This window comes from Hyalella azteca, unplaced genomic scaffold, assembly GCF_000764305.2.
Source record: "Hyalella azteca isolate HAZT.00-mixed unplaced genomic scaffold, Hazt_2.0.2 contig13897, whole genome shotgun sequence".
In the NCBI taxonomy this organism is placed as follows: domain Eukaryota; kingdom Metazoa; phylum Arthropoda; class Malacostraca; order Amphipoda; family Hyalellidae; genus Hyalella; species Hyalella azteca.
The window spans coordinates 67,613-79,714 of NW_025943802.1; the positions used below are offsets into that span (position 1 = coordinate 67,613).

A 12,102-nucleotide genomic window follows, 5' to 3' on the forward strand; every position below is an offset into this window, starting at 1 on the left:
ATGTATATATATCATTTGGACTTTGATCTACAAGGATTTATTGAGTCACAAATGCCAGTTATGACCAATAATCCTATACATTCACGGCCAAAAATAAGGAATCGTTTTTACTATTTTTACACTCCATGGCAGATCGAAAGTTGAATAGGAAAAATATGCTCTTTACTGTGTTCGTGCACTGTTCTGTAGACTATTCTCTTATTCGAAGTTTGAGTGAATTGCCCTACGGTAAAATTACATTAAAACAAGAATTATTTCAAAGGTATAATTTTTTTGCAGTTTCAATTAGTAAATAGAAGTTGCCATGGTAACTTATTTACGGTCCCCGCAAACGTTCAGCAGACGATGTCACAGCGCCCAAGCTGGGCCTTAATCCCAAATGGCTGATAAAATATTTTCTTTTACTGCTGGAAACTGAGCTCAGGAAACTCCCTCGACCAACTTAACCGCTCAGTAATAAAGTTAAGACTTAGATGAGGCAGTTACTGGGGCAGTCAGGTCGAGCTGGGTTTGGGTTTTAATTTGTCCTTGGTCGGTGCGTGATCACTCATACCATGCGGTCGGGAATTTAACATCTGTAATATAACGTTGCGGAAATATAACGAATTGTTATAGGTGTGATGTAAAGAAGCAAACGGTATTATGTGCCAGCATATTTTTTGCTCGGGCGTAAATAAATTCAAATTTAAACTTGCACACAAATTATTTTCTCTTCCGAGTGATTAAAAACATGAATGCATAGAATCTACCAGTCTTCTCAGAGGCTGTGCAGCCGGTTATTGAATTAAAATGTCCTCTCAAATCCGATGAACACTGAATACAAATTTCATCCCTCCTCGTGTACCGCATTTTCATTATCTTATGATTTACAACGAGTGTACAAGTCGAAATTAATATTTCGAGTTTAAAATGACATGAAACTAGGTTCTGTTCCTCATTTAATTTTGATCTGTTTCCCAAGATTTTTTCTCGAATTAAATGGTAAGAATTGTCCCAGGATAATCTTGGGCGGCAATATAAGAACTTCTACATTGAAAGTTGATGTTATGACCTTACTACGGAAGGCACAGCCGCTATGGGCACATTTCAACTTTCAGTCTCAGTTTGGTCCCAGATGGCACAATGTTTTCACTCTCCACGCAAACCGTGGCTAAGAATATGGAAGTGAAGTCGAAAATAACCGAGGCACAATATTGGGAAATTGTTGACGCTCCCTACAGAGTTAATTTTATTTATCAAAATATTTGAATGTACTACGCAACAAAAAATTTTGTGTCGATGTATTGCATTATTTTTTTCCTATTATATTTATATGAAAGTCTGAAAATAAATTAATAATTATCAACTAAATAACGCAATAATTTGTTCAGAAAAGGTGAGACGTTCCAACACTCTCACGCCTACAAGATATGAGCGTATTTTCACGGAGTTAAACAGAATAGACGATGCGGCTCGGCCGGCGTCAGGCCGTTAAGCTGCCATGGAAGTTCCTTTAAAGTCAGCGCTTGTCCACACATCTAATCCTCTCCATACTCACTCCCTTATCTGGGAGCGAATTCGCTTTACGGTTTCTTTCAACCGAAAAAGTTGTATTCTCTCAGTTATCCACCATGGAGGTTCCTTTAAAGTCAGCGCTTGTCCCAACATGTAATCCTCTCCATATCCACTCCCGTATCTGGGAGCGAATTCGCTTTAGGGTTTCTTTCAACCGAAAAAGTCGTATTCGCTCAGTTATCCAAACAACTCCCAAGTTTTGGCCCTTGTATACCTGGTTTGCTTATCGGTGTTCATACAGTAACGCAAAATATTAGTCGTTTTTTAAATTCGCGAAGCTAATTAATTCGATTTTAGAAAGTTTTTCCAATAACACCGATATTTGGTGGTACTGATCTCGGTCGCGAACGCAAAAATAATCTTCCATGAAGTTGGCTGCCTACTTTTATGTGCATAGAATATTTCAAATCACCAAAGCTGGTCGGCCATGTAACCTTCTCATTATATAGAGGAAACCTCACGGCATATTTGTGAAATACTTCTGCTATATTTTGGATGCACCTAAAGAAAATGAATGCTACTGAATGGTTCTTAAAAACCTTTTGTATAAGAAGATTAAAATGTTCCATGAATTTTTATTTAAAAGGTTGAAATGCACCTGCATTGCATTGTAAGTACCTACTCGTGAATATAGAGCAGTGTGTTCTCAAACTGCACTAAATTACTGCAGATACGTTTTGGCTTCAGTGGAGAACAACTTAAGTGGAGAACAGACTAATCAATGTTCTCCAATCCATAAACATTTTCAATAAACATCATTAAGTATGCAGTGAAGCGTAAACATATTTAGTCGATTGCTTGAGGACAGCTTGCATGGGACATTAAGATAGTGAAATGTCTGATAATTTCACAAGGCTCCTAAGCTTCAACGGCTCGAGTAAACTTCGACGTTATTTACGATCGATTTTCGATCTATTCTATTTAGTCTATCTGTCTAATTTATTTTTGGATAGTTTATTTTCGATCGATTCTACAATCGTTTCATATTTTACAGCCTTTCAGGAGTTAATTAAACAAATCAATTCCTAAATTATTTAACTCTCCCTCTTCAATTTTCTCTGCCACTGAGTTATAAATAACTCTCTTCCAACAATTGTTCAAAAACTGTATATATTGGCACGAGCCAATTTGTACTTGATTCAAGAGTCTGGCGATACAGCGATTAAAATGCAGCAAAGATGATACTGATCCATTAAAAACATTTACTTTATACCAATCAACCTTTTAGGTCAAAGGATAAACAAAGCTCGCGTACGACCGAATTAAATAAGTCAAAGCTCTTCAATAATCTGGCTGGACGCGCGCACAGCTTACCAAGCAGATGAGGGGCGTCCTGAATTGCATAGCGCGGGGCTGAAGCTCGAAAGCAAGAGGTCATCAACAAATTGGCACTTGAATGCACCATCTCCAATCAAGAGTTGCCATGTGAATCTGCAGAAAATACACGCGACCTAAGAATAAAAATAGAAGTTGATTTCATTCGAGTTATTGACAATTGAGCTTCGTGATTCCTGCGAGACTACAAGCAGCGTTTTATGGCGGCGCTGCAAGTACTAAAGTACAAGAATTACGGGCAAGAAGTTTAAGGGAAAATTTTTGACATCAACAGCGCTCCTTTAGTAATTTCATTAACCTAACGATAGTTCTACACCTAAGTTTGACCTAACGATAGTTCAACAAATATTTTTGCTCGAAAAGCCGAGGAATTTCATTGGTGCATTGAACAATTGAATCTCACTGGGGCATTAGAGATCTCTGAATGGATTTAACGAATTCAAAAATGTCTTAAAGGTATTATATATGAATATTGTGAGCTGTGACAAAAACATGTTCGTGATACCGTTCTGAGGAAATAATATATCAAGCTGAAATAAGCAGAGAGCAAAGATTGGATTTTGCTCCCGCGGTCGTTTCTGCCGCTGTCGCGCTGTGGAATTTTTTGAATATCATGTTTCCGAGCCTATACCATGTCACTGCTCGCGATCCTTTAGCAATAATACCAAACAAATTTTAACTGAGAGTACGAACATTATTTTGTCAACTGCATGGAAAGGCTGGTAGGTAATAATTTCCTGCCCTATCTATAAAGTTAATTTTGGATGTATTAACAATTTCATTGATTTGCCAAGTAGATACTTGTCAAGAAGGGTTCTCAACGTCAGGCTTGCGGTAAAGTTTCCTGAGCTCATTTTAAGACGACTTAATATGACATCGTCCTGAGGTTCCCTAAAGAGGCCGCCATTTCCTGGCCCTGCATACAATTGGTGGACTACAAGCAGCGACCTTACCTCTGGCGCTAGTGGAGTCTCGTATGCAAAGTTCTTCCTTCCGTAAAACACTTCATGGATATTTAACTGCGTCATGCACAGAAATAGTGACATTCTTTATTATTAATTTTAATTCCATTATCATAGCGAAACAAATTAACACTCGGCAAAAAATTCATGTCACTACGCGTTAATTGTTTAAAAAAAATGGCCAGTAGGTAGCTAGTAATTTTGAGACTGGTTATACATTTAAATGTTCTCTCGAAGTTCTTTCACTCCACAGTTGGCCATAGAGTGCAACGACATGTGTTAACGCGGACAAATTTTGTAAATTTCTTTTACATTCCATGTCAAATTGCAATGTGCAGTCGAGCTTGGAAACGAACGTTATTGTGAACCATTTTCTCGTCAGAATGTCGCAAGAGCTTTCATTCTGCCTCGAGGAGCACACAGAGGATCGTCTTCAGAAGAATATCTCTGGCTGCTAGGTATTGAGATGTCATCTTGTCAGTAGATTACGTCAGTCTCAGGGAGGGTATTGCCATTCTCATGCGGACATGAAACTTTCAGAACTGCATGTTCAAGCTCCCGGAAGTTCAAAATCTGAAATAGAGTTTAGCGTTAAGTGAACCACGATGCTCGATAGCTATATGAATGTACCAGCCAGTTTTATGACATAAATATGAGCGTAGCAGCTAATGAACCGGCCTGAAATATGAGATTGAGATATCATCGCGATGCATGGCTGTCTCTGCCACTCTCATGTTTCGGCTCAATTGATTAAGAATCGTTTTTAGCGAGTTGCTTGACCTTAGGCTTGATCATATCTTTTTTGTGTGATTCTTAAGGAATCAAATAACTTAAAATTTGAAGTAAAAAATATCTGAAATGCATTGTAAAGACTTATTTCCGGCTTACAATGCTGCATAAGAATGTACAAAAAGACATGAATTGTCGTCATGGCAGCGTATGTTCGCATTTCACAGTGCGTTCTGCTTCACTAACTCACTTAAGAAGTTACGTTTCGCTTCATAAGTCGAGGAAAATTAGTTGACCTCTTAGCACCTCGGTTAACTAGCTGAGAGCGCCTGAGCAATTGTTCGCGTTTTAAATTACGTAGAAGTTAAAATACTTTTCTTTCATACCAATACTTTTCTTTCATTATAGGGACAACGAATTTAGAATAAGCAACTTTGCATATGATGAGATCATAAAAACTTCATTGACTAGAGAGGAAAATAATCCCCCTCCATGATGTTGTCACGCGTCTTGCAACGCGTGCCTCTGAACTTTTCAGCATGCATGCATATGGAAAACCTTAGGCAAGTCTGGCCCCTCATGACAATTATTCTCATATTGTAATTTCCACCAATACCAATGAGACTTCCCCGTCTGAATTTAGGCAGTATTTTAGCGCATATATATACATATACGAATGAACGTAATGAGTTCAGTGGCTAGAATTGGACAACTAAAAAGTTTGTATGTAAAGACAGCATGAACACGCCGTGCGAATCCCCAAGGGGAAGCAAGAATAAATTATCTGAAAAGAGCACAAAATTCTTCGGTGGCAAGATGAACTGCAAAACAGGACGATTAGTGAAACAAAATGGGCTGATGCTTGCTTAAGAAACAGAATCTGGATGGCGCTAAAATGTGTGGAAAAGCAAAATTTGTATATTCTAGTAAATCTATTCAAATTCACAGACCGAACATCAAATGGGTCGTATGTGTAGAGGTTCGTGTGCGTAAATTCTAAGTTTTTTTATTTATGTATGTTTTATTTTCCGGGTCTGTTGTTTGCCCAAAATTCATGGCAAAGAAATTGCAATATCAAAAGCAAAACGTCCGCCATATATCATATCAGCTTTGGTTGCGCAGTGTTTTCCGAAAAATATACTGAACCTGTATACAGTTGGAACATAGCAGGTAAGACTTTAGCAAGCAACTCTCAAAAAATTCTGTGTTACCAATCAGCAAATGTTTCGTGCGCTGCAATGTTCCTACGTCGATAATACGATCGAATTCCTATAATATGAGTCAATTTCACGTCGAGCATCTCATGCTGTACCTCAGAGTAATGAGCATCTGCTCCGACAGCACGACATAAGGCATGCACCGCTGCTTCCAGTTATGTAGCTCTGTTGAAGAGATCTTGTCGAATCTTGGAAGCTCGACGAAAAATATTAGACATTGAAACCAGGAGATGTTTTAATACCAGAATATATGCTTCATAATGCTTAATTCAGCCGGTTTTATTCCATTAATTATGTTATTGATAGTTAAAATAATTGTATTATCCAAATTTTCGTTATACTTTACATGTAAGTCCATAATCTATAAATTTGAAATCAGATCTTCGTGTACCTCCTTTTTTGGGAGTAACAGTTAAGTCTGTACTTTTATATTGAAATTCTTGGTTCGTTTTAGCCCAGAACTTCTGCTGCAATGGTCTGGGCCTTCTGTTCAGTAATTTATTCCGGCAATGCGGGACAACCTTGGCAGGCAGTGCAATGAAAGCCATACCGTCATCAGGGCTTTTAGGACAAAGCGCTAATTTTCCGAGGGTTTCGCTGGTCGCACACTAAAGTACGCTCACTAATTACCAGCAGATGCACAAGATAAGTTTCACAAGAGACTTGGTGTATTACTGACTTGACGAAATGCTTAAGTCATGACCATAAAGTATTGGGCTTTAGTCCGTTCATTCTGCTCACAGCTGTCATAATATTCGTTATAGTTATAGTATATAATATTTGTACTAACAAATAGTCCTGGAGTAAGCAAAAAGCAAAAATCCTGCACTATATTGCATCATATTTTACACGGAAATATCCGTACAAAGCAGTGTGATGAAGATAGTTTATAACTTGCTTGGTCGGAGGCAATCATGTCAACCTGCAGTGAAATGAATGGAAGTTCATGTCTAATATGCCTCTATATCAACCAAGCCATGGATCGATTTTTCACTAGGGAATTCTAATGTATGTTTTTCTCGAAAATTTTGTTAACTATTACGTAGTGAAGATCGGGTGGAACTAAAACGACGGTTTAATGTAAATCTATATTGACTTGAATATTCGTTGCCATTCGCCACCTTTGCTCGCTTATATATTTTCATACGAACTGACGTTGTAAAGGTCAACAAACAATACTTTTTCTGTTGAAGCTCCAGAAAATGTTCGTTTTTGTCCTTTTGATGCTCGTGCTTCTTCTCTTCCAAAATTAAAGTCATATAAATGCTTACAAATTATTCTCAGATCGCGATTTTTTATGTTCGATCTGTCGTTTCGTACCAACGTTTTTCAGCATAGAAAGCTCACAGGACAAAATCGTTTTCTTTCTCATCCAATTTCAAAAACGTGAATAGTTTAAAAGGTTAAGGGGGAGGGGGTAATTGCATCGATGAATATATATTGAGGGACGCAGTGGTACGTAACAAGCTTTGAAAGCTTCCTTTGTGCCAACATTTAAACTGATTGGAGAAGTTTGTGCATGGGATTACCACGAATTTATAGCAATCCTGAAGCTCAGGCGTGACAGTAATATCTCATTGTTAGAAAATCGTCCTCAATTTTATCTAAGTATAGCGCTAAGTTCTAATGAGTGAAGGTGCAGTCGTTCTGTCCACAAATTTGCTACGTCCATTTGATGTAAGTGGACATCAAAGATTGTTTACATCAATTACATACGAAAATATTTAAACGCTCCACGGTGCATTAATGGCAAGAAACCCTTTTATTTTATTTAAGGTAAGTAACTTGTCTACAAAAGTCATCCGACTTAAGAGCTTAACCCAGTCCTAGACGGAGTTAATAAAATGTTCCGGACAGTTTCAAGTTGAGAAATATGCGTGAGTTTTTAAACAGGTAGGCAGATTTGATTTCTTTTCTATCCTGGAATGGAATTTGCAGTCGCAATACTAAGTGGCATTGTCCCGAAGCTTTACATTTGTCATCAACAAACTGCTGCTTAATATAAGATTACGAAGGCAAAAACGTTCAATTGTTTCACGTTTCTACTCCCGAAGCAATGCAGAGTTGCTTTCATAATAACGTTTAAAAAAATATAACTCAGTACTCAGTGCAGTGAGTGACAGAGAGCGCGTTTTCTCGTCGACGAAAACTTGAGGTCATGGACAGACGGACTGACAGACGGACAGACAGACAGACAGACGGACATGGAGAGCACAATAGTGCATTTTTTCCATAAATGAGAAAATGCGCTAAAAATAATAAGCATTTGATAATTCGAATCCCCTTCGTAGCGATGCTCATCTTCTTTTTCGTATTTCCTGAACTCTTGGAGAAATTGAAGCTCATCAAAAGTTTCTCGGTGATCAAATACTTACTCGTGCTCGATCTCAAGATGGCAGAGGCAAGTTTTAGCAATGATTCAAAAGTTTCCCCGACCGTCCCGTACTTCAGATTCTCTCTCAAGATCTAACGGAAACAATCAGGAGTCATTGGTGCCTAATTACCGCCTTGTAGGAACTTCGTCACGTATACCCAGTCGTATAGAAACTTGCTCGCAGATTTAATACTGTATATGGCACTTAGTATTGAATTCTCGCTTACGCCAGCTCCTTTGATCCACTGCGCAGTTTTATTCATTCATACTGGTGCAGAAACTAATTTTTGCATGCTAGTTAGACTTAACACCCAGAAGTCAAAATCAACTACTACACTGTTTTCAACACCGCTGATTGTCTGTAACAAAGTCATTAATTTTTATATGATTACCCATGATTACCCAGACCCATTTATATGATTACCCAGATGTCAGAAAAACAACTTATTTGACAAGGTATTCAGACTTCAGAAACTGCTTGAACATTTCAAACTTAGCATGCTTAGCCAATGCCTGCCATCTACCGAGAGCATATACAGTATATAGTATAGCGTTGCATACACTCTTACCAGTTGGGCTGTATCCAGGCCTTCTACTTCAGATTAGCACACAAAATACATGGTAATTGTACTATTGCCTTGTATTGATTTGAATACGCATCAATTGTACGAAAAACGGCCTGCCCAATGAAAAAAGGTTTTTGATTGTGCCGGCCTTGGATACAATTTAGATTATGAGATAGATCAGCAGTGCGCTGCTGAGACAAGGCAGTGCGCTGCTGAGACAAGGCAGTGCGCTGCTGAGACAAGGCACTGCGCTGCTGAGACAAGGCAGTGCGCTGCTGAGACAAGGCAGTGCGCTGCTGAGACAAGGCAGTGCGCTGCTGAGACAAGGCAGTGCGCTGCTGAGACAAGGCAGTGCGNGCTGCCAGTACATAACGCAGCTCACGGCCATCAAGTCTCACCCAAACCGAGTCGAGCGGCCGCCCTGACGCGCTGGTCCAGGTGACGTGGGTGGCGAGGTGTAGAGGAGACATGGCGCTCACTGCTGCCTCATCAACTACTCTAGAGAAACTGCTAACTACTTCTGCTGAACCATCTTCCTTCCGGCTAACCGTCATATGAACTAATCTGAAAAAGTGAGACACATTACAATGATGAGTAAATTCCATTTCAAATTACAAGGCGAGGCATTCACCGTCTTACAATCACTAGAGTTGTAATAGATCTGTCTCTTATACACATCTAGATGTGTATAAGAGACAGGAGTAAAGGAGATGTGCATGTAATTAAATCGAAAATAATAGCAACGAAATTTGAGAATACTAACTAAATTACAATTCTACTTCGATTTTGATCACTCATGCAAAAATGAACGAAGTTAACAGCATTTACTCAAACACTAAAAAATTACGATTTTTTTCAGATAATGAATAAAATTGGTTAGTGCACGTCGAGAATTTAAATTTCAATTTTTTTGCTCTGAACTGTTCTGAAAATATTTGAACATTACTGGTTGAGCCGTCGTAATTATAAACTTAATTCTCAGGCAGAGGAGGGACTTTCAATAAAATATTTTGTCGAATTGATGAATAAAATTGAATGATTTATCCGCATGATCGACGATCTTTCGCACACGCTAATAAAATATCGTCGGCATCAAGCAACAAGCATTCTAGCCTGAATCAAATGTCCAATGAATTTTTTTCTTTGTTGCATCTCGCAATGAAAGGAAGCCTTCCATTAATGTACATCGTGTAAGTCCCCTATAGCAATCGGCTCTCTGTTACACGGAAAGCCGTCACTCGTTGCAATTGCTGGGGATTAATATAGGGATCGGTTCAAAGTGTATAGTCTGAGTCACAATATGAGAAGAGGTCTATATTTAATTATGCTCTAAACGCGTGCAAATTTAGTACAAGAGGTCTATATTAATTAACTATGATCTGAACACGTGCACATTTAGTAACTCAGGAAAAATCTTCTCTGCACTGCATTTTTCGTAACTCAATGTAATTAAAGAATTAGAGAGCAATGAGTTGATTGATCACGGTATGAGACGCGAAAACAAACCCAGCGAATTGTGGTACCGTGTACCTGTTTAATGGATGTCCTTACGTAGTTAATGCATTAGAAAAATAATTTCAACAATTTTCTCCACATACAATAAACAATTTGAAGTGTTTTGGAGAATCGGTGGTAAATATTCTCCCTTATTATTGCATTGATATAATATCGCAAATGAGGTCGCACACATGCGTTACCCAAAAAAATATTCCAGTCCATTTTATTTTTCTCACTGATAAAATCAATCAAGCAGAAATATTTATTTATGCTTTATTTTATAGTAATGTGTAAACAATTCTCAACAAAGTTTGATCTGTCAACTTTCATCCCGCATCAAGCTTAAAAGAGATCAAGCTTAAAAGAAATAAATTCGAGTTACTTTTGAGGGATTAATTTTCAAACGTACAATTATTTAACGAGGCAAGCTTTTCTTAATTGTCAGCACGTGCAGTAGGCGAGCAGGTGGCCTGGCGTTTCGATTTTAAACGATTTTTCTCTGAATTCGACGTGACAAAGCAGTTTTTCCGATACCAATTTCACGGCTAAGCAGCTTTGTTCTACTCGTTAGGCAACAGCAGTCAATGCTTAAGCCTTTCGTATTGCATCAGGGGCAACAACGATAAAAAACTGGACCAGGAGACCAGTAAGTCTCGATTGTGTCGCCAGGTCTGCTCTTGCATAGAATTCTAGAGCAGTACAGAGCAAATCAGAATTCGTTATGGGAAAATTCTTCCTAATTGAGAAGCTGCGAATGTGATTTTTAAGTGGTAAATATACGAGATGCTTAGTTTAGTCACTGTTTTAAATTGTTGGCACAAAGACTAAGCTCATTAGCTCAGCTCAAGGCCATTTCCGGATGCTAACGAGAACTTTCCTAATGAGCTAGCCTGCAAAATTGTTCCTCCTCAGCGCGCGGACCGTCTAAGTCAGGATCAGAAAAATTTTTATTCATTTTTGTGGAAAAAAAACTTCTTGTGATGTGCATAAAAGACTGGCGATGTTAAACTTCCAGCAGCAGGGAGGCCTACGGTGACTTTAAACTATCTGTACACTTTGATGGGCCGTTGTAAAATCCCTTAAGCCAACCGAGTACGGGAAAAACGGCAAAAAATTTAACTTATGCACACGCTAGAAATAAAATAAAACAGTTGTCACAGATGATCAAGATGATGGTGGTCGTGGTGCTGGTATACACGCTCTGCTGGCTGCCGTTCAACGTCTTAATGGTGAGTGATTAATGCAGGATCGTAATGTACTGATTAAGATTAATTATTTATTAATGCGTCAGTGAAGAACAAGGCATGAAATTAAAAGACTGTATAGTGCCTCAATTTACAATTTTTTTTTTAATTTAGTGCCTCCTGCCGCCATAAACATTATATATTTTTCTATCTTAATAAATTGTTTTTTTTTTAAATCCTACTAATCTGCTGAAGTTCTACCTCTGCTCTTTTAGTGGTCAATCAGTTGGCGTTGACGTTTGGTTCATGAGGCTTCAGGATAATATCAAAGTTTCTAAAGATTAAATATTGGAAATTTTTAGAGAGGAGTCAGAATCAAAATCCTAGCCAAAATATTGAAGACGCTTTAATCTGTTTATTTTACTAGGGTGATTCAACTGTCATTCAAATTTGTATTTGAATGCATCGGTCGTTCATTTTCATTTTTGTGTACAAAATAAATTAAGGGAAAGTTACGCTAATTCAGTGAATTAGTTAAGTGAATTAATTCAGTGAATTAATTAAGTTCAATTTCAGTGAACAAATCATACACATGCCAAAAAATTTTCTGTGAGAGTTTTTGGATCAATGCATGCATGATAATAATTTCACTAAAGGCTTCAAGCATCATAGAATCTGAATCAA

General features: G+C 38.1%; 1 protein-coding gene across 1 annotated transcript in view; it reads left to right on the forward strand.

Annotated features, from left to right (window-relative positions):
• The window catches only part of LOC108682554 (RYamide receptor), a 47,250-nt gene that overhangs the window by 27,266 nt on the left and 7,882 nt on the right, over window positions 1–12,102 (forward strand). The window contains exon 3 of the mRNA XM_018171743.2: window positions 11,395–11,463. Within this exon, the coding sequence (XP_018027232.2) occupies window positions 11,395–11,463 (69 nt within the window). The remainder of the gene's footprint in view (window positions 1–11,394; window positions 11,464–12,102) is intronic.